The 24,259-nt window shown below is 36.5% G+C and overlaps 1 protein-coding gene across 3 annotated transcripts in view; it reads left to right on the top strand.

The window, feature by feature from the left end:
* PLXDC2 (plexin domain containing 2) overlaps positions 1 to 12,153 on the top strand; it is a gene marked incomplete at both ends in the record, with an annotated part of 380,548 nt that extends 368,395 nt beyond the window's left edge. For all 3 annotated transcript variants that reach the window (XM_084254370.1, XM_084254369.1, XM_084254368.1), the window contains one exon: positions 12,037 to 12,153. In XM_084254370.1, coding sequence (XP_084110496.1) covers positions 12,037 to 12,153 — 117 coding nt within the window. The remainder of the gene's footprint in view (positions 1 to 12,036) is intronic.
* Positions 12,154 to 24,259: the final 12,106 nt, after the last annotated feature.

The following is a 24,259-nucleotide window of genomic DNA, read 5'->3' as shown; positions in this document are numbered from 1 at the left end:
AAAGCTTCTAAATCTTCCCCAAATAGTCAGAGAACACATTATGTACCTGACAGGAATGACTGAAAACAAACAACACTAAAACTTATTCTACTAAAGTTACTGGGAAAAAAATCCATTATGTGTTTAAAAAATAGAACACTTATAAAGCAATATGAATAGATAATCAAATTATGACAGCAGTTTTTTATGCCAGTGGAAAATGAGTTGACTATATTAAAATAAAGAAAAATGTAAGCTAAGATTATATAAACAGCAAAACCAACCCTCCAGTATAACAAGCACAGTAAACTACTCACCATTGCAGAAATTCTGGCAATATTGTTCCTATGAGTTCTTCCTGAGAAATCTATTAAAGCACAGTAAAGAAAGGAAAGCTGTTCAAAATTTTATTTTAAAATATGCGTTAGTAAAAAGTTTATAACTGATAGTGAATTTAATTTCACTCAATTATGAGCATTTTTCTCTAATGGTTTACTTAATAATACTGCAAATGACTCCAACTTTGTACTAAAATAAGTGGGATTTGATGGGACTCTTTCCACTGCTCAGAATAGATATTCTTACCATGGTTGAGCTATATAATAATAAGACATTATTGAGCACTCCGTGCTATGCTACAGACTGTTAATACCTATGTTTTACACACTTAAAGATAGTCGCACAGACTTTTTCAAAATAAAACACACTTTTTTAAAGACCAAGCAATAATATTGGGGTATATTTTTTTTCTTGCCAATGACTTAGCATATTATATTTACAATAATTGAAAATTTACTGGGGCCTCCCCGGTGGCGCAGCGGTTGAGCGCTGGGTTGCGAAACTGCGCGCGGCCTCTGCGGCGCCGGTTCGATCCCCGGCTGCTCCCCGGCCACCAGAGGAGGGTCCCACATGGCGTGCAGACCTCTCCTGCCGCCCGCTGCTCCCCTCAGCAGTGTACTTCGGTCCTTCTGCCTGCTCTGCTCCCCGCTCTGGCTCTGGTGAATTCTCTCACCCTCCCGCGCTTCTGACTGTACCCAGTGCATGTGTAAACAAAACAAACAAACAAACCAGCAAACAAATAAATAAAGCATGCCTCTATTAAAAAAAAAAAAAAGAAAATTTACTGTATATTTCTTTTTAAAATGAATACACTATGGCATTTCAGTGGGACAAGTAACCAGAGATGATGAGATTTAGATTTCTTTCCCTGCTAACTGGTTAATAGGTGGAATGATCTTGATCAGTTCTTTCAAGGAACAGTTCTTTCTATACATTCCAGTATTCATTTATCTCCTCTCCCTACTTTCTTGTATGTATTAGAGGGATTCATTTATTTCTTTCCTCCTTGCTCTCTTTTCCTAGGCAAATGTTGTTGATGAGTTATTCAAATGAAAGAAAGGGAAAGAACAAATGAACTAAATAATTCACAAATCATAATATCTGCTGAGTTCAATACCATTGATTGTGGAACAATAGCAATCTTTTTATAAGTTCTGATTGGTATACCTTGGACAGCTTGCTTTGTATTGCTTTTTTTTTTTCATTTTTAAAATGTTAGAGCTATTTCCATGACTATAACCTGGTTCACATAATATCATGATAGAGATTATCAGTACTTCATCATAGGATGAATGTTTTGGGCTTTCAACTAAGCTCTTGTGGAAATTACATGAATCTTTGTGAATGACAGTAATGAATATTGCTGAAAACCCTAAGTAAGAAATGATTAAACATTGGTATTAGTCCTTATAATATTGTATGAAAATATAATGATAAATACATCTGTAGAACTTCACAATTGCTCTTCCGTAGGACATATTTCTATCTTTTATTTTCCTGCTAAACTAATGCTATGTCGAGGTCATAATTATTTTGTAGTTCAATCTCTGAATTGACTTGACACAAGATAGTATGTATCCAGAATTACAAAATCAAAATATTAAGCTGCTCAAATTAAAAAAAAAAAGGTAGTAGCACCTTAAATATGTAAACTTTGCTGTCATACATTTTTTCTCAAACTTTTATTTCATTTAAACATATACTAATTTAACTTGTCATGAAATATCTGTGAATTATAGATCTATTTTTATCCTCATTTGATTGATTAGCATTACTCTTAATCAGCAAATAAATAGATGGCATAAATCATTCTATTGGGTTGCTTCCTAATCTTGTGATTAAATGTGGATTAAAGTACACAATCCCTTTAGGGCAGAAAATAGCTTATATTTACCATTCCTAAGGTCACTGCTAATTAGAGCTTAACTTGCCAGCTTTTCTTTGACCTCACTTAGAGACACATTGATGCCCCAGAAACAAGTTTCTTTATGAGAACAACCTCTTGCCAAACACAGCCAGCCCTATTGTGGCACAGAGTAGCACTCACTCACATTAGACTTTTATTAGAGCATTTACGACCAGACCAGCTTTATCTTGTCTTTTTTTTTTTTTTTTTGAACCAAGTCACTTTGCAACAATGAACTGGCCTGTTTTCACACCTACTGCAAATTATTTTTCCTTGGAGTAAGCTGCCTATCTAACTCTATTTAAAAACAACCTCTTGTAGCAATGTGGCTTAAAAAGTCAAGAAATACTGCCAAATGCTGTATCAACATGACGTTATGGACTAAAGTTAATATCAGAGAAGACTGGAAACTTTTCAAGATGCATTATGGAAAAACAAAGCTAGAGTTCCTACTCAGTGAATGCAACCTAATAGATGCCCCAAGACCATAGAGAGCTATAACTAGGGTAAACTGTCATCCTAGTGTCTGTCTGTTGTCTGATGTGATCATTAATAGTTCTGCTATGCACTGCTATCTCAAGTGTTCTAACTAAGGCAGTAAATCACATGTACACCTTATGTGTAGTCATACTTCCCAACTTACTATGTATATGGAGAATTAGAACAAAAACATGCAGGGCCAAATAGTCATATATGAATTCAATAAAAATAAAAGGAACATCAAAGTTATGATCAGTACTGAATAAATGTTGCAACCAATTACTATAAAATTCCTAAGAAAGAGGAGATTTCTCAGGGGAAGTTTTATTAGTGAGATAATTGTTGAGCTGATTCTTAAAAAAGGGTTAGACAACAGCCTAAACAAAGGGGAAAAGAAATGACATTTCACATGGAAGAAAGATAATTTTACAAAAGCATCAAATCAAGAAAGGGATGAAGGAGAGGATCAAATGTCACTTTTAGTGGTGAAAATGTAATATGTACACATGTTATTTCTCAATAATGCATACCTGAAACATGTTATAATTCAAGGTTACTCCAATAAAAATAATAATATAATTTAAAAGAAAGTGAAAGAAAAGGCAAGATGAATCAACTTATTCGATTCTATATTGATACCTGTGGACAAGTTCTAGGGATGACTTTAATGTAGCTAGAAATTAGATGTGACAGACTTGAAGAACTATGAAATCTGGACTTCATCCTATAGTGAAAATCAATGAAGCTTAAGTTGCAAATGGGGATGGGGAAGCTGCCTGGAGAAAACTAGAAGGTGAAAGAGCCCTAAGAGGAGAGCTAGAAACCTGGATCAGCAGTCTGTAAAGTGACAGCTGAGAGCTGAACTTGGATATTGACAGAATGAGTGGAATGTGACTGACTCAAAATCTAGAAGTAAACTTTACCTCACTTAAAGTTTTGTATCTGAAAATTCTTTCAGTCAATTGTCGTTGATTCTCACAATTCTCCACTGAGGTCAGTAAACAGTCATTATTTTATCCCTGTTTTATAGATAAGGTAGCCAAAATCCAAGAAAGTGAGCAATTTCTAAAATTCCTACAGCTAATTAATGGTAATGATGGGAGGATGCCCTGATTCTTTTCATTGAATATATGGGATAAAGAGGATGGAATCACAGATAACTCCAAAGTACAAAATCTATGAACTGGGGATTAGATTTTCTTAACAGATTTAGCACGATCAAAAGGCAAAGTTAGTTTAGGAGGGAAAATGAGGGAATGGATTTCAAGCATGTTTGGTTTAAGCTGAGAGTCAAATCACCACTGGGCCGCTCCAAAAAAAAAGCAACTGAAGGAACATAATGGAGTTAAGGAAAATCAGATAGGGGAGAAAATTTGAAAGCTACAACAGAGGAAACCAAGAGGACAAAAGAATGTTATGGGGAGGAGAGATTCAAATGCTCAAAACGAAACCTTAGACATGTCAGTATTTTGCGCATATCAACCTGGAAAGGGAACAAATAAAAGAGGATAAATGAACAACAGCAAAACCCAGACCAAGAGAATACACCATTGTTAAAGTCAGTGAAAGGGAGAGGATCAGGAATTAAGAGTAGGCACCAGTGGAAAGTTCTCAGAGTCCTAAAGGAGCATCAACACTTGCAATGATGATTTTTATTATGGCCTTTGTCTCTTTATTCGGTCTGCCTACAAAACCCTCTCTAGGGCTTTCCTGGTGGTGTAGGGGTTAGCACTATCAAGCTATCTTCAGCCACTATAGCACAAGTTCATTCCCCGCCAGGGAGCCGACCCACATGGCGCAACAGACCTCTCCTGTCTCTCCCACTGCTCCCCTCAGCAGTGTATTTCAGTCAGTCTGCCTGTTCTGCTCCCCACTCTGTCTCTGGTGAATCCTCTCACCCCCACCCTGCACCTCTGGCTTATACCCCAGTTCTTGTATGCATAAATAAATAAATCTTTTTTTAAAAAATAAAACCCTCTCTAATAGCTTGAACACAAGTGAATGTCTCTTTCCTCAAAATTTAGAGCTTGAATTATCAAATACTTGCAGTGGATACTTGATTTTATAGTGAGTAATCAAATATCCTGTTTTTTTAGAGTTCCTGTTGAAACTTTTATAAGCAAATATCTTATTTTCCCTAAATATATTATTTAGTTTGGTGCTCTTTTATATATAGGTACATAAATAGTAATTTTGTTGGCTGCTAAACACTATTATTCCCACATGAATGCACTAATAGTCACTGTCACCAGTTATTCTTAGTTGGGGCAACAAATTGAATCATAATGTGCTAAAGTTAAAAGAAAAAAAAAGAAAATCAGGATAGCTTGTCACTCAGGAAGCTGGACCTAGTGTCCTTAATGGAGCATAAACTCTACAATGAAGTACCTGCAAGTCAACACAGTACCTATTGTGAATCTCCTTGCATATAACACTTAGCTCGATCAATATGGCAAAGCTATGGGGACCCAAGGGTAGAGCATTGAGAGCAACCCGCCCTGGGTGCAGGTAATAAGGGAGTGTATTGTTTGTAGAGAATGGCAAAATTACAGTAGAACTGACTATATTAAGCTTAGCATCTTATTATCACTAGTGCCAGGAATTCTAAATTGTTACAGGCTTTTGCTATTCTACTTCTAAAGAGTTGACAATTATTTTTGGCTGTTAATAACAATGCCTGTGTAAACTTAACTGAGCACAATGTATCATTTAGTAAACATTGTCTTCTGCATGGAAGTTAACTCAGAGAACTCCCAGTAATACACTGGACCCTTAACAGCAGAACTGGTTGTGCGTTTTCATTTGGAGAATAAGGTCGTAAGAGTCTGAAATCTCCTGCACTTGTTTCAGGGTTAGTGGTGCCTCCATCTCACATGATACTACGTATATCCATGTTCAAATAACACCTTCAGATACATATATTAACAGCACTGTGGTTGTGAAGACAAAGGAACAAACTGAGTCACTTCAGTTCTGTTTCAACAAACAAATCATTCTTTGAACTTTATAGAGTTTATTCAATAAGTAATATTCCTTCCAGTGTCTGTTTTCTTTTTTCCAAAAATTAATTCATTCTGCTTTCCTTTTTCGCATGGTAATATTTATTTTATCTTTTTACCTTAATGCTTTTTGCTAGCATGTTATGTCTATGAAGTTGCTAATAGGAAGATTTTTCACTGTCTGCACTTCCTTTCTGGTCAACATTTTAATTCATTTCCTTTTATAACAACTGAAAATAATGTTGCTTAACAGAGGAGGAAGATATTACAAAAAGGGCCTACTCCACATGTCAGATATCTTCTTTATACCATTATAGCTATTTCAGCACTAAACAGGATGTGATAGTTGACCCCAAAGACATAGATGAAGAGCAGACCATGTACACATAAGCTATATGCACACGGCCACACAAACAACTACAGTGTGGCTGATAGAGAAATAATAAAGAGATTGGGAAATAATACCAGGAAATGTCTGAGACAGCATGGATGAATGAAAAGTGACTTCGAATCTATAGGTAGAAATTCAGAAATAATGGAAATAATGTAAAATATAGTATTTGAAGAGGTAAAGATGATGATGTAAGTTGCATTTCAGACTAGAGGAATACTACAGGCTCAGATACAGAATTGGACACTTGGGATCTAGATTTGGAATCAAGAGAAATAAGGTTTTCGACAGTGGATCTCAACCCTCCTTGTGCATCTGACTAACCCTAGGAAGTTTTAGTAATGAAATTCTTTATCACTTGACTAAGGTGGGCCTAGAACACAGTATTTTTATTTTTAAATATTTTTTACGGAAGTGACATTACAACATTATATAATTTTAGGTGTGTATGATTTTTAGTGAAGTCTGAGAACCACCAAACTATGATTAAAAGGTATTTCTTCTCATAGTAAAGAGTATGTAATTTAGTAGTCATTGGAAAAATCACTTAACTTGTATTTTAAGAATACTTTCACTTGCATAAAATCACATGAATAATAACATGGTTTTTAATCCCAGAATATAGCTGTTATCTACAATGCTTTTGGCACATTTTCGTCCTGGGCATGTCCAACTCTGGTTACATTAACTAATTCTCAGGATCAGCTGACAGGATAGTTCTAGAGTAAAAGCAGCTGCCAATGGCAAATAGTAGTCGAAGTTTGGAAAAGAGACAACAGTAAGATAATAAAACAACTTCCATATGCGAAAAGCAACCAAACCAGATTAGTAGAAATGTTCAAAGGGACTCCCAGGCTTTGCTACACACAAGCATAAGTGCTGGAATTCTTAAGACTCACCAGAAGATAGACAAATCAAACATTTTAAGGAAAAAAATGACCTATTATTCATGAAGCAAAGAGGCACAGCCACAAACAGAAGTAGTTTGTATTAATTAGGTTTCAAGTTTCACTGTCCGGAGCCCAAATTCTTGTGTTTCCTTATAGATAGGGTTTCCAAATAAAATACAGGACATGCAGGCAAATTTGAATTTCAAGTTAAAAAGCTAGTAGTTTTGTTTTGATTTTTTTAGTAAGAGTATGTCCCATGAGGTATAATTTTTAAAAGATCCTTATTGTTTATCTGCAATTCAAATTTGGCAGTATTTAGCAGTATGAGAAAGAATAAACCTCACTTTTCCTGGAGAGTCAAACTTCTTCAACACTAAGAAAAGTTGACTGAGATGTAGGAATACCCCATGGGTTCTCAGGGAGATCCATTGGCAACACCGGGAAGAAAAGTTCAGTATTTTTTTTTTCCCCCACCTACTTTTAGAGTATGCACCTGTTGGGGGAGACATTAGAGAGTCTCTACCCTTGTCATTCAAATTATGTTATATGGATCAGCAGTGTCAGCCTCAGCTGGGACCTTGTTGGAAATACAGACTCAGCCCCCCAGACCCACTGGCTCAGAGTTTGAATTTTAACAAGATATCTTGTGATTTGTATGCACGGTCAAGCTTGATAAACACCAATTTATTTATATAGATTACAAAAATCTGATCTGAAATGGTATAGGATCTCCAGTCTCCCTCAGGGCTTAGTGTGTAAGTGAAACCAGCCCTGTGTGATGCTGTTCAGGCTTCATGAGAGCAGAGGATCTGTGACTGAGGCTTGTTTTTGTAATTAAAAAAAAAAAGTTTAGAAAACAATACCTAGTCCATCTCCAGATGGAGAAACTAGGAACAAAGCACACAGGTGACTTCGCTAAGCCCTGTGCTGGGAAGAGACAGAACCACGATGCTGTCGGCTATCACCAGCCCATCCTCTTTTCACTGATCACCAATGAAAGCGGCACAAAACACCAGAAATTTTGGAACAACTGCTTGTCAATTGCCATCATGCACCACAGGTGTTTTCTAGCTGGGCCTTAAATATCAAAATTCGTTCCTTTTCTTTCACACTTATGCATGATAACTTCCTTTCAAGGGCTCATCTACCCCAACAAAAGCACTATCTGTTTTGCTTCCAAGCTGCAAGAGAGGTCTTCAGCTGCAATACCATGTTCACTGATAAGTGGGGATAGCCTGCAGGTTTGTTTGTGGATATTTTAGCTAATTACGTTGCCACAGACCATTGAGACAGATCTGGATGACTATTCAATTAATAGCACTGAGGAGTAATTAAAGGAATACCTGCCTGCACAGCCCACCCCAGTGCCAACATAGCCATGTGAACATTTACTTCTGAATGTGATTAATCACATAAATAATTCTCAGAAATGAAATTAGAGATCACCCACGCATTACACTCAGTAACATTTTAAAGCCTTACATCCTGAATCTCTGTAATGAATTAACATTACGGTCTGGTTTGAATTTTTCAATTTTCAGCATACATCCTGCTCTGTTAGCAAGTGACCCTATGACCCCCATCAGTTCCAGTAACAATTTGAATTAACCATTTTAAAACGAATACAGATTTGGTAATATCTGAGCCTCAAGGAAGAAAGAAATGCCAGGTTGTGAGCCATCAAACTCCGTGGCAGAGCCAGCCATGATGCCAGCTGTCTAGATCCCTTTGTTAGCTGCATAGATATTCCTATTATCTGATTATAGCAACAGCAGTCAAGACTTTCCTATGAGAACTAAACATTCTCTCATTCCTTAAGTTATGGAAACACTCCCATTGTTTTCATGTTTAAGGAAATCTCTGAGAAACTGTAGGTTGACATAGAAAAGCAATTTTAGATCTATGTATAGCTATATATATTCCTTAAATCTAGAAATTCCAAAAGGTGGTGCCAGAAGGCAGAGGGAATAATGACTTGAAGAACCAGAGAGTCTTTTTTTAAAAAATAATTATTTTCCCCCAATGTTAAAGTCATTTATTTCAGGCAAGCAAGTATAAGGAGACTATGATTTTAGACAACTCTTAGATACCACTTTATAGATGGGAAAACAAAGACGAGAAGAATCAAATGATTTATCTCAGATCATATAATTGATGTGTGATATGTGAAAGCATTCTAGAAAGAAAGCAGAATGTTGGTAAAGGTATTATTCTTTGACATTTTTAGGGCTAGTTTTGCGATATCAAGGAATTGATGTAAATCTGAGTGTGAAAATCAAACCAAACTTTTAAACTCCAGTTAAGGAAATTCTATGGGGACTCAATCTGAGGGGGTGGGGGAAGCAAATATTGTTTAAAAAAAATTGAAAAAAGAAAAATAAATAAATGACATTCATTAGATTTCATTATAAATTTGAAGATATTATTTTGGAAAATGTCCTTTTAGCCTGTCAAAAACTAAGGGACTAAGTATAATTTTACAGTTTTGCAATAACAAAATATCAGTCTTGAATAACTTTACAGATGGAACTCCATGGATTTTTAAATACTGTTGGGGGAGTTTTTTATTTTTATAATGAGGAGTAATGAATCGAGTTCTCTTTTAGAGATGTAATTAATAATTTTTTTATTGTGTTAGCAGCAACCTTCACTTTCTAACATTCTTGTAGTGTCTATTTTGAGGATTTTTCTGTGAGGAACTTACAAAGTATGTGATGACAATTATTAATAATCCTACAATCTTTCAAAGAATTATTAATCTAGTAATTATAACTTATTGACAGAATACTGAAATTGTTATGTATTTAAGACAAGTAAAAATAGACCCATGTTCATAAATTTTAGGTGTATTATGTACACAACCACTCAATTTTGAGCTAATTGCTATAATGGGGGGAATTGACTTTGGGAAGACATTTCATTTTAGATCTTGACTCTTTCATTGGCTAGCTTTATAACTTTGTGCAAATTATACATGTTGAGTTTTGCATCTTAAAAAAGCTCAGGTATATGCATCATCTAGTACAAAGCATGAAATGCATGCATAACATAATAAAATAAAATACTCACAAGCAGGGTTGTAATGTCTCACGATCTGCTCTCCTTTTTAAGGAAGAGTCACCAATAACACGAGTTGTATTATAAATCCATGCGAGTTCTTCGGATAGCCTCGCCAGTTGGGCCTCCTGGCCAGGTGGACCTTGCAAAGGTAGAGAATGGGAGCAAAGACTTAGTGGTACTATTGATGCAGAGGAGGATAAGGCAGTTTTGCTTTGAGAAACCCAGTTGTAATTAATGAAACTTGACATAGGATTAGAAATAGTGAACTTGGCAACATGTTGGCTTTTTCCCAAACCATGAATTACTGTGTCCATCTCCCTAGAAATACTGTGTATTTCTATTGATGATTTCTTTTAGTTCCAATGAAGACATACGATTTTGCCATTCAACCTTCTCTTGTTTTATCTTCTTCTTTGGGAAAGTAAGGCTAATTTAGTTTCATTTACCTCGTAAAATTTAATCAACTAATAAGTATTAAGTATTTTGTTCACACAATGTTATATAGACAATGTGTAACATTAATAGTAGGCAGAATATAATTACATTGATTGATATTTGTAGGGTAAGGTAAAAAGTATCAGGCTTTTCTGCCCTCCTGCCATCAGGATAGATGATGGAACCCTGTGGTCCTGAATGCATGCCTGATGGCGGGCACCTGGAGTAGGGTATGGACATAGGTAGATGGGATTCACCTGGGCTAAGACTGGGCTTTTAAGGGTGGCGTCATGGGGATGCCAGCAGAAGCCAAGAGAACCAGAAGCAGACAAGCAGGAGAGCAGAGAAGCAGAGAGAACATGAGAGAGCCCTGCCAGCCTCCTGGCCCCCCAGCACCCCTGCCTGCCGTATGCCTGGTAAATCCCACTAAAAGCCTGCAAAAGCCACTGAGGGCTCCAAGACTCCTCCTTTACCCCGTCTGCTGGGATCATAGAAAACCTGCTCAGTGCTATAGTATTTTTCCAGAAAGTATTGCTTGTAATCATTCCTACCTGATGAGAAAACGCTTCTTATAGTTATAAATAATGAATGGCACAAAGTAAATGTCATATCTAAAATGCTGCCTAATGCCATTTTATCGACACTTATATTTAACACTTTTTACTTTAAAATTCTTTAGCTAAATTTAGAAATAAAATGCCTTCAATATTTATTATCTTACTCCAAAATCACAGGCATGCTGATAAATGGAGTAACAGTTTCTAGTGTTATCGTTCCAGAGAAATGCATTTTAGTGATTACTGCTGCTCTAACTTAATAATTCATTTCATCACTTTTATTTGTAAATCACAAGGTTTGTTTGCCGGACAGAGTCCTGGGGAGAAATTTACTCCTTTTGTCAATATAAATAAACTGTACTTTAGGGCTAGTGTCTACATCTGCAATTATTTACTCAGACTTGAGATCATTCATGCCCTCTGATGTTGAATTCAGTTTTTGGGGCATGACATCTGTTCATTTTCAGGCACAAAAAGTCATATGGGAAATATTAGCTTAATAAATAATTTCTTAAGTGATTTTTCTTTTAGTGTATTTGCTAGCAAGTCTAGCACCAGATTTGAAACGTGTTTCTAAGAACTGCAAAACTTTATGGCCTTATGTTTTTGATTGAATCGATGAATGAAATGAAGTGGTGTTATTAACTCCTAGAGAAGAGAAAGTGTTAGTGCTTATATATTAAGAAAACTTGTTTATACAGTTTGGTTTGCTTATAGAATCTTTTAGACATAAAAACATATAACGCATAACCCTCATCTTTGATGAGCCCTCAATCCAAGGGGGCAGGGATGGCAAATAGACTCCCTGACAGGTGCTGGTAGTGCCATATGGAGATGCAGTGTGGTGTTTGAAGGTCTATAATTCTGACTATGGTGATAATAGGAGATAATGTGTCACTGAATTTAATTCAGAAGTTAATTTTACATATTTGGCAAATATATTTTTCAGATGATATGATCATCATTCTGGTATTCATTATTTTTACATTTTCTGTTTCAGAGACGCCCAAGCAGATGGCCAGCAATGAAGTTTCGAAGAGGTTCTGGCCATCCTGCCTATGCGGAAGTTGAACCAGTTGGAGAGAAAGAAGGTTTTATTGTATCAGAGCAGTGCTAAAATTTCTAGGACAGAACAGCACCAGTGCTGGCTTACAGGTGTTAAGACTAAATTTTGCCTATACCTTTAAGACAAACAAGCAAACACACACATACACGCACACACACACATGCACACACATACACTCACTCATAGGAGCCCTAAGCTGCTCTAGCCTGAAGGAGACGAGATTTCCTGAGCCCAGCCCAGGAAGGGTAAAAGAAAAACTAAAATTTATACAAGATACCATTTACCACTGAACATAGAATTCTCTAGTGGAAAGACATCTATACTCAGAACATCTCCTGGGGACTTATCAGAAGTATGACAAGATTATAATGCTATTGGCTTAGGTGCAGGGTTGCAAAGGGATCAAGAAAAAAAATACTAAAGCTTTAGTTTACGAGGGATCTCCACCTTTGTTCAAATTCTTATCTGATATCATAAAGATAACTGTGTTCCAAAACCTGAACCCTTCTACGCAAAAGAGCAATGACGAATATATCAAGATTGCTGAAAGAAATAGCTCATGCAGGAGGAAAAACACAAACTTAAGAAATTTTCTATCTTTTCACCAGATTTGTGGTGGAAGAATTTTGTTTTTCTAGTCTAAATCCACTTGTTCACAAAAGTTCATTACTTTATGGATGGCTCTTTTATCTGTACTAGAGGCTTGAACTATGCCTTGCTCTTCCCTGTTAATGAATGTTAATGAATGCCCTTTCTATGAGCTGTGACCAAATTTCTAAACTTTTAGCTAAGGATGAGGAAAGCAGGAATGGCAAATGAGGTTTTCAGTTCTCCCACCTTGGTATAAAACATCTGACTTTTTTTTAATAATTGCCTCCATTTTCCAACTGTGAAGTCCAATGAAGCCACAGTTGCTCTTGGCTGAGGAAACACAAAGAAACAATGTGAAGAGTTCCTAAATTGTTTTAAAAAGAAAAAGGAATAAGGGATTCTAAACAGGTGTTTTTGGTTTTGTTTTTTTAACTTTTGCTGTTTCAGTACTAAAGGCCCATTTCATTGTCAATTCCTGTCTAAGAAGCCATTCAAGTCAACATATCCCTGGTGATAAAAAGAATGAAAGAACCCTGCTGAATCATACAGTAATTTTCTTTAAAGCACATAGTAGTTACATAAATATATATATAAATATATTTTTGTTTATAACTAACACAAGGCAGGCTCTTGTGATTCTGAGTGCATTTTGTCATCAAGACAAAACAAATGCAGATGCATTACAGCATATTTCCATAGAGTTGTAAAATAATCCTTAATATTAGAATATTTTTATGTCACTTAGAAAAATTGGTTCATTTAGTTGCAGGACCAATCATTTTCCTGCCTATATGAGCCACTCTTTCATTTGTATCAACCCTTCCTTCCCTTGCCAAATAATCCAGATGCAAAAAGCTCCTTAGATGGGCCTGTTATTTGTCATGTAATCACAATCCAGATTTTGAAATTTCCCCATAAAAGGAGAGGCATCCCTTGAGGAGGAGTGTGGCACATATATATATACCAAGCTCCTAAAGGTTAGTTCAGGTACTGTGTGTACAATTCCATCAACATCTCGACCCATGATACTTACATCCAGTGCCAAAACAAGCTGTTGGTTCTTGTAGGGTGTAGTGTCCAACATTTGCAGATTCAGGTATCAAGAAGCTGAAATGTCTCCTAAGTGGCATTTTACTAACAGATTATGTCTATATACAGTGTCTACGTGAAAGGACATTTTCACAATTGTCCAAACTAGTGTCATTTTCCATCACTTATATTTTGCTTTATATTTTTAAGTACCTGATGAGGGTGGTAATTATTTTCTGAACCTACATATTTAATAATTGCAAACAAATTGACAAGCAAAGTAATTGAAGGGTGTGATGACAATCTCTCTGCTGCAGCTATGTTCAGTTTACATGAACTATTCCACCTTATTTCTTGTGGAGTACATTTATGCAGATACCAATAACCAAATGACTTGCCAATGTAACTGGTGCAACTGGTATTCTACAAAAGCATAAGGAACACATAGACGATTCCTTTTAGGATAAGATGATGCTACTTTCACTAGCTTTTATAGTAGCTGTGGTTTCCAATAGCAGTTGATTGACAGATGTATAAAACCTGTATATATATATCCAACTCCTTACATAATTCTTTGAAGTAGTCATGTTATCTCTAGACCCTTCAGAGCTCATCTCTTATTTTTGATTCAAAAGAATTGGCAATGCTATGAAAACAAACAAACATGAAACTCTGAATTGTCCAGGGAAGTAAAGCACTAAGTAATAGGGAATACTTTTTGGAAGGAAAAAGGCTATTGACTTGAGGAAAAAGTTCCTAATAAAACAGGAGTTCAAGGTGGTGAGACATTCTTATTCTATAGCAATCATCTAGTAGTAAGGGGAATCCTTATTTTTAATGAAATTTTCATTCTACTTTATACTTAGATTTGTTCTTGGTGCCCATATACTGCAAAGGAAGAATAGACATGCACAAAATTTCTGGAAATTCAAAATGAACTTTACATATCAAAAAAGATACATCTGTTATTTAATATACTATGACTATCATGGGTAGGGTGTAACAGTAACAACTTTAAAAATTAAAATTATGCACACTTCTGGAGAAATCAAATGGTGCTACAGAGGTACTTAGTTAATTCATCCTAATTTATAAAAATAATATTCAGTGATTAATTAAAGATATTAAAAGTCATGAAAAATATCTTGAGTCCACCAGAAAGCACAATGTTGGTTTATTTATGAATGCTTTGGAATTCAAGTTATACTAACAAATTGAAATCTAAAGCTAAATTATAATGTTTAATTTAACTCCAATTATTATTTAGTTTGAGAAACCTAGGGCATTTGCTAATCTCTCACATGTAACTTCTAGGTCTGTGTTGTCCAATATTCACTTGCCAAATGTGGCTATTTAATTAAATAAATGAAATAACAATGTATTTCTTCAGCCATACTAGCCAATTATGTCTGAGGCTAGCATATTGGACAATACAAAACATTCCCATCATCGAGAAAATTCTATCACCCAGAGCGCTAGAGGTCTTTCTTTTTAATTCCCTCTCCTTGAATAAAAAGGAGGAACAGGGGAAAAAAGATTTGGTTTTTCTTGGGTATATCTGAATTTTTTTTTAATCACAGAGAGATAGCATGGAGTAATGCAAAGAATATTAGCTGCCCCCACTTTGAGTTTCCCACTCTGTTATTGGGGAAAATAATTTCCATGAGTCTCAGTCTGCAACTTTGGAAAATAAAAGTATTTTTGTCCTGTCTCCCTTGCAAGATTATTATCATGTAGATTGACTAAATGTACCAGTGTACGTACTTTTTAAATTGATGTCAATTTAACACACATAAAGCACATGTATTGGTCTAGTACCAGCACAAAGTGTATTGAAGAAAATTCCATCGATTCTCATTTCTTGAGAAAATACCAGAGTACTTTTAAAACATAAAGCAGAATGGCTTAAATTTTCTTTTTTTCCATCTTAATATTTTCTTTACCTGACATCTGCCCCAGTTCTCTGTTCTCTCATAGCCATGTCTCTTGTGGGCAACCTTCAAACTGGCTCGGTTCTCTGTTATATAGTCATTTGGTCTCTCTTGGTTCTTCTTAGTTAATTTCTCAGCTTACTCTTTACAGCAAAGGCAGGCCCAATTGCTGAGCAGCAGGCTTTTCTTCAGAAGAAAATACTCGAATGTTTTTCACTATTTTAACCCCACAATACAGATAGGACACAAATGCCACATAACAGTATAAAAATACATGGAACTTAATTTTATATGTAAAAATTTGCAAGTACAGACTGTGTAAGAGGAATAAAATTGGAAATAATTATATTGCCATCATATACAGATAATGTGTATTCTCAGATTGGTGTGATTTATCAGTTATTGGAAGAAAAAAATCTTTATGCTATTTCCTCATTTTGAAGGAGTATAAAATTGGTAATGCCCCAAGAGTCTGTTGCTCATTTGACAAAAGTTTTGCTGAAACACATGCTTGGTTCAAGACACTTACATCCTAAGATAAGAATTAATATTTAAATTAGATTAACTTAGGATAAAAAGAACCCCATGGGTATGGTTTCTTCCTCCTATGAGTCATTTTGCTTTGTATTTCCTTAGGCAGTTTTCAGATATTTTACTAAGATATGCCTTACTAATTCCTAAAGACTGCACTTGCGTTTTCTCCTCCTGTTCACTGTACACCCATGCTTTGGCATCTGCATCCATATGCCAGACTCATGGGAAGCATCTGATACATCCTTTCCATCATACAGATTAGGAAATTATGGTCTCAGGGTCTCCCTGGTGGTCTAGGGGTTAAGTCTCAGCACTATCACTATCACCATCACCGCCTGATTTCGATCCCTGCCAGGGAGCTTACCCACATATGGCACAGCAGACCTCTCCTGTCTTGCCCGCTGCTTCCTTTAGCAGTGTATTTCAGTGAATCTGCCTGTTCTGCTCCCCACTCTGTCTTTGGTGAATCCTCTCACCCCCACACACACACCTCCTGCCTATGCCCCAGTTATTCCATGCAATAAATAAATGAGTCTTTTAAAAAGAAAAAGAAAATGATGCCCCAAAAAGATACAGTGATTTTTCCCAGAGTGAGAAACAGGTATTGAACTTAAAGTCCTACTGGTAATTTTTGTTTCGATTCTCATTGCCTACACCCCCTTGTCAGCATGTATGGGTGACCAAGCAGCTTGGAAGGCACAGACCATCTGAAGTCTAGCTATATCTGCTGCACTGACTTCTCTGTCTTCTACTGATGAACATTGGACCAATCTAACTCTTTCGTGTTGCTGTAGTAACAATGGTGTCATTTTTATACAACCAGTGAAGTCAAGCTCTAGCTACTACAAAGTCTATTTGGTTTTGTATCTCTCTTCCTCTACTCCTACATGTGATCCATCTAAGTTAGCAGTACTATATTTTGCTATTTAAAAGTACTCTGCCTTTGCTTCATTTCTTCCCAAATGCACCTGAAAACTATCTTTATACCATGTTTCCTCACGACATATATACTCACAATTTTTATTTGCTTTTTAAAACAATTTGAACATTTTGCCCAAGTCTCTCTTAGCAAATATTATACAGTCTGTAGCACTACCTATTCCATACACATATTACATTATGTATTTGTAAAGCACTTTACATTTTTAAAGCACTTTGATTCATCCCGTTAATTGTTCATTCATTCAACCACTCAATTCACTTAAATAGTTATCGAGCACCTACTAGAACCAAGTTCCTTCGCTAGATCTTGTGATAGATATATAGTGATAAATATAAATAGTGAGAAATCAGGCATGTCAGCTGATAATTGTAATGAAGTGAAATCGTCAAAACACTTTGCCAGTAGGTAGGATCAATATTACTCTATCCACTTTACAATTCCAATTTTCTGTTCAATATAGGGAACTATTAAGTATTTGCCTGAAGACTGTTTCTGAAATATTATACATCACTGCACATCTGTGCTGTTTGCTCTATTTCATATGATCTGTTAATTTCATTTATGAAAAAAATAAGTTACTCATCCTTAGTTGTCCCCAACCCAGGACAACTTTTCAGGTCACTTGAATTCTTTCTGACCACTGTTAATAGTTCACTTTCTTGCACCAATATTTCTGTTATGGTTTTTGAAACTATCAACAGCATAGTTTTAAGGTATTTCAAAACACCAGTGTATCAAAGAAGCATTTGCACTTTAGCTGTATATGGTTGCTTGTCTTTTATTAGAGTATCTCAGGTTTCCTCAACCTTGGCACTGTTGACATTTTGGGCATCATGAGTCTTTGTTGGAAGTGAAGGGTCTGGGAGTGGCCCCATGCATTGTGAAGTATGTGCAGATTTCAAGCTTGGCTGTATACCAGTAGGCCACATACTGTCACACATATCCAATTGTGACCCTGGGTGAAAATGGCAAAATGACTGGATTATATCAGCAAAAAGAGATACATTTCTGTCTGTCCCTTAATCTTCATCATAAAAGTCTTTATGAGACTCAGAATCATAAATTCTTTGAATTAAAGGGGACTGCACTGTAAAATTTGCGAGTCTGACTACATACCCAACATCATCTTTATTTCTCCATCTCTCAGTTTTACAAATTTATTGGAGAAGATTCAAAGATTATCACTGAAAATTTGTGAATTGACTTTTTGGAGTTTTAGGTAAAGCTGTTTGGCAATTGTGCTTTACTGATATAATAGCAGTTATGGGGATTGTTGCTTCAATCTGAAGACTTCGTGTCATACAACTTCAGTATCTCAGATTTTGCTTTGAGGAGTTTTCTTTTGGTCATTTCATACATCTGCAAATATTGTTCTTTTATCTTTGCCTTCAAAATATGCATAGAAGTTGAAATTTGGACATCTAATTTTAGGTACATCTGGATGAACTTTCTAATTCTGATAATGATTTTTTTTCTGATAATAATATCACTCCTTACAAAAATACTTGGCTGTCTTAAATAATTGAAAATTGGAAATTTCAGTGGTGAAATGTTTCAATTTATCAAACCAAAGTTCCTCCTTATTTGATGTACCTTATGTCAATTTTGCTCTCGGGTTAGTGAGGTCCTGTGAATAACTGAGTCCTATCAGTTTGTATTTTTATGTGTTTTGTACCAATTTGCAAAACTTGGTGAAGTTATACAAAGACATCCCCTTGTAAATATTGCTAGAAGTAACATCAAAAATCCAACTAGAATATCAGACCTCCCTTTATTCCTTGCTAAAAGATACTGAAAGCATTCATAATTATTTACTATATGTTGCTACTATGAATACACAAATGTAAGCCTTGATTATGAAGTCTCAGGCTGTAAAATATTGACAAGCACACCTGAAGTGAATGCTTTTAAGGCAATCATGGAGACTGTCAAGTGTGTATATGATTTTCTACTCTCCCACTGTCAATACATTCAATAAGTGCTACTTTACATCATAAGCTGATCTTCTAATTTCAACTTAAATTTTAACACATCTGTTTATTGCTTGACATAACTTTTAAACTATCCAGCACACAAAGATTTCAGAAAATTTTTGCAGAGGATAATTATCCTAGTAGTTTTTAATCAGTCATCATAACAGATGTAGTGACTATATCATCATTGATTTCTCCACACCTTTTTATGAAGGACCAAATTATGTCTAAAGGAATAAAATGCTCAAAACTTGTTACTAGAAGTGATTTTCCAAATTACTGCCAGCACTGAAAGATTCTGTTATTTTAAATCCAGAATAAAAAGGCTGGGGAAAAAATGCAAATCATATGTTGCTACTCATCTTTTTCTAATTTCTAAGGTTTACTAACATTTGAGAATTACAAAAAATATCCTCTCCTAATGTAATAAAGTTGAAAAAATTGATTTGGCAGGCAGTGATATATTCATCTTGATTCACTTAAAAATTTCAGTGACTTCTTTCATTCCCACTGCAGTGCCAGGTTTTAAAAACAGTCTTTTCCCTAGTATTACCACACACATACATATGTACACGTACACACACACACACACACACACATGACCAAAATATCACCTACCGATCTAGAAACTATAAAGCTTTTGTGCCTATTGAATAGATACATAACATGAAATTAATTTTAGAAGTTTGCCAAGTGGAGAGCAATATAAACATGCTTCTGGGTGGGTGGAGGTGATTCATGGAAAAAAATAAAGCCCAAATACAGTGTCAAGCAGACATTTCAACTTCCTCAGAGCTATGTGCAAATAAAAAGTCAATGAGTATCAGTCCACATTTAGGTCAGATACTGGAGCATAGATCTTAAAAGTCATGCTAAGAAACATGATGTTCTGGAGATAAAAATCAGGGATATTCCCAATTAATCTAAAATGCTGCCATCTTCTTCCTGTACTTCTTTCATGGCACTAATCTTAAAATCACTGAGGCCCCTGGTCTAGGGAATTGAGTTATTTATGGTTGGTTAATGACCAAAAAGAGACTTTCCATTTATCTCCCTCTGATTTACAAGGCATAACTATGTTCTTTGTTTCCCTTATGCCACAGCCAACCACACACAAGCACTAAATAAAATAAAAATAATTTTCCTGCTGAGAGGATAAGAAAGGGCACTTTCACCTGTAGACACAGAGCTGGATCTCTGTGAAGTCTGTCCATCTCAGGACACAGACTCAAGCACCATTGTCGAGACACTGTGTTCAACCCTAAGCTACCATTTCAAACACAGTTTGAACAAAAACATGCTCAGATTGTCATATTTGTGGCTGGAAAATAAAAAGTCAAACTAAGTGTCCTTCACCAGGCTACTCTGAAAATACCATTAAGAGAAATCAGAGCTTCCTACTTAAGAAGTGTTCAATATCATTTTAGGGAAATGAATTAAATCTCTCTAGGCACAGACATTTTGTGTACATTATAACCGAATCTCAGGGCCCTAACTGAGAAGGGGAAAGTCTTTTCATTCGTTGGTCAAAACAAATCTCTCATTTGCCTCATTTGAGGAATTTGGACAGTGCCTGGGAAGTACATTATTTTCAGTGGAAAAAAGAGACCGTCCTTTTTGCATGCCAGCTGGGATCATGGGAACCTCCAGTGCCAGGAATTTACTACTGTTTCTGGTAATTCTGCTTGTAGTCATTTGAAATGTTGAAGTGTGAAAGGAGAGCTTGGGCACCCGAGGGGCTGTCTGTGTTTTATGCCAGTTGCACCAGCATGCAGAATATTTGTAAATGCATTTCAAAATGGGTATAATTGTGCCCTTTGTCAAAATCACAAAGCTCACTGTGGTGCTGCTACGAGAACACTGGGGAAAATCTGACCCTCTAGACTCAGTCCACCCCAAACAAAAGGAAAGACTGTGTGGGTAAGTACAGCATATTGAAATTTGCTTCCCACTGTTTTCCAAAACCCTGCATGTCAAATCAAGGACATGTCTTTCAGGTGAAGGTTAATTTTGCAGAGGTCTTCCAAAACTCCATCTAATACAAGGCTTAGAAAATAGCATTTTGAATTGACTCCAGTCCTCAAGGCATCATTCCTATTTCCTTTGCCATGCCAACGAGACATACCAAGGCTGCATTCATTCCTGACAAAATAACACACGCATACTTCATGTGACCTCATGCTTGACATACCTGAACCTGCAAATGAAGAAAGGATCGTAGCTAAATTTGCACTAATGGTGTCTGATCGCAAAAGAGGTGAGACCTTCATTGAAATCCTTGGTTGAAATTTAATAATTCAGATGCTACATACTTCTGTAAGTTTCTTGATTATTTTCACAGTAAGATTAATTACGAATTTGAATGTATTTTCTTACAGTTCATTAATTTGCCATCTATCTTTTACCTGGGATCATTATGATTGCAATAATTCATTAAAGTTTACTTCACATCATTTTTAAACCAAGTTTTTCTGTAATTTTTCTGGTTCTGCTTTCAGTATGTGGGAAATCTTATTTTTTTCCTAGTAAATATTTTATAAAAAAGCCAATGTATCAGCTGTCATGGTGACAAAACTCATCTTTAAAGATCTGGAAGCTGGTGGTGACCAAATGTTACCTGTGTTCTCTCTCTTGATTACTTTTTTCAGAATTAAATCATGTTTTCTCAATTTCAGTTGGAGTCAACAATTTGGGGACTTTAGAAGGGGGGGAAGGGAGCAATTTGTGTAATACTGCTGTCTTCTTTGACTACATATTAAAAACAATAAATGACCATTTTGTTTTAATTTCTTAAATGCTTTGCCCTCGTATTTAAACATATTTTTGTTTCCTTTCCACCATTCATTTTCAAAACATTTTACAGGATAGAAATGAGGTGAGGAGGGGAACAAGGGTTCAGGGAATATAATGGATATTTTCATCTTTCTTCTTTAAAAAAGAAATAGAACAAAAAAATGAAGACCCTAAAATGCCTTAGTGTGCAACTGGGTGGCAGCTTGGTTCCCACCAAAGGCCCCAGAACCCAAATTTTTAGTTCGTGTAGATCAAACAAGTGGGATTTTCTTTTTTTTTTTTTAATACAAGAGCCAGGGTACAGGCCAGATGGGCAGGAGGATGAGAGGATTCACCAGAGACAGAGTGGGGAACAGAACAGGCAGACTGATGGAATACACTGCTGAGGGGAGCAGCAGGTGAGACAGGAGAGGTCTGCTCCCCATGTGGGTTGCTCGGAGGCCAGCAGGGATCGAACTGGCACTGCAGAGGCTGCAGACAGCTTTACAGTGCTGCACTCAACTGCCTGCGCCACCAGGGAGGCCCCAAACAAGTGGAATTTTACCTGCCAGTTTAAATCAGTATGGAGCAAGTCCCAGGGCTTCAGTTCAGCTCATGCCTCTGTCACTCAGCTTGGTGTCTGAATTCCACTGATGTTCCAAATGAATACCTATTATTCCATCTTCCTTTTCCAAAACTGAAAACAACACTACCTATTAGGGAGTTTAGGGTGTGTGCCTCAGTTAATGGCTGAATTGAGAGACTGTGAATTCCAAATATCCTTTCCCTGTGCCCTATCGACTGGTATTCGACTCTTTTTTTTTTTTTTTTTTTTGCCCTTGGACTATCGTTTTAAAAACACCAATATACATAGGACAAAACCAGGAAGCAAGTGCTGGAAGCTCTGGGGAATTCGAGTCAGTGGCTTCATTGACTGATGGTTCTGCAACTCGAGATTGATAGCGGCAGGAAGGCACAGAGCAAGTTCTCTATGACTCGAGAAGACAGGGTAAATGAGAAGTCCTGGAGCCCCCTCAGTGGCCTTTTTCAGGCTTTATTTTACATTTTACCAGGTACACGACAGGCAGGGGTGCCAGGGTGCCAGGAGGCTGGCAGTCCCCCAGCGAATCTTCACTATTTCCGGGCTCTCTGGTGTTTTCTTGTAGTCTCCTCTCTCTTCTGCTTCTCTGGTGATTCTGCTCCCATTCTGCTCCAGTAGTTCTTGGTCTTATATTCCCAGTTTCTCGGCTCAGGTGCACCCACCTATTCATGCCCACACCCTACTTCAGGTGTCCGCCATCAGGTATGCATTTAATCTAATGGTGGGAGGGCGGAAAAACCTGATACCTTTTACTTACCCTACACTCTGTATTGATCTTTTGGAGTTGTATTGATTAAACTTTGATATCATGGAGTATATTGAGAACTGCAAGTTTTAAATGGTGTGAATTGTTTTAATGATGCCCAAAGGAAAAAATTATTAATGCTAATCATGCAACTTTCCCTAACAAGAGAAAAAGTGAGGCCTGTGATTTTAGATGTCAAAAAAATGTGTGTCATTTCTTTCAATAATGCAGTGGAAATGAGCCCAGACAATGAATGTTAACAAACAAAAAAAACTGACAAACGTGTAGGGTAAGGAAAAAATGTCAGGCTTTTCTGCCCTCCCACCATCAGGATAGATGGATCCTTGCGGTCCTGAATGCATGCCTGATGGCGGGCACCTGGAATAGGGTGTGGGCATAGGTAGATGGGATTCACCTGGGTTGAGACTATGCTTTTAAGGGTGGCGTCACAGGGACGCCAGTAGAAACCAAGAACGAGCAGAAACCAAGAGAAGTCCAGAGAACCCAGATAAAGTGAAGACTTGCCTCCCAGCCCCCCAGCACCCCTGCCTGCTGTGTACCGGGTAAATCCCAATAAAAAGACCTGCAAAAAGCCACTAAGGACTCTGACTCCTCCTTCACCCAGTCTGCATGGGATCAGAAAACCTGCACTGTGTCCATTCCTGATCCTACAAACCGTATGATTAATTTTAAAATTAGCTATAAACATCTCCTATAATCTGGAGACAGGGTTTTCTCCTCAGTTTCTGTATTCTAAACCACTAATTTCATAATCAGTCTCCTGATATGCCATTGAGAATTTTTCCTCAAGTTTAAAAAAAATTATTAAATGTCTAACTTGGGCAACACAGTGTTTTTGACACAAGGCCTGCAAAAGCAAACAAAAAAGGTCCTTGCTTTCGGCTTGCAGTATAGTAGAGGAGACACCATTTAAGCAACTATGGGAGAAACTTTCACCACTCCCTTAACTGTAAGTAATAAAATTGTTTTTTTTTTCCAGAAACAGCTTTCTTTCAGAGAAATTATCTACATATCAGA

Source organism: Talpa europaea (genome assembly GCF_964194135.1).
Source record: "Talpa europaea genome assembly, chromosome: 14".
Classification (NCBI taxonomy): domain Eukaryota; kingdom Metazoa; phylum Chordata; class Mammalia; order Eulipotyphla; family Talpidae; genus Talpa; species Talpa europaea.
This window is presented reverse-complemented; position numbering and strand designations above follow the sequence as displayed.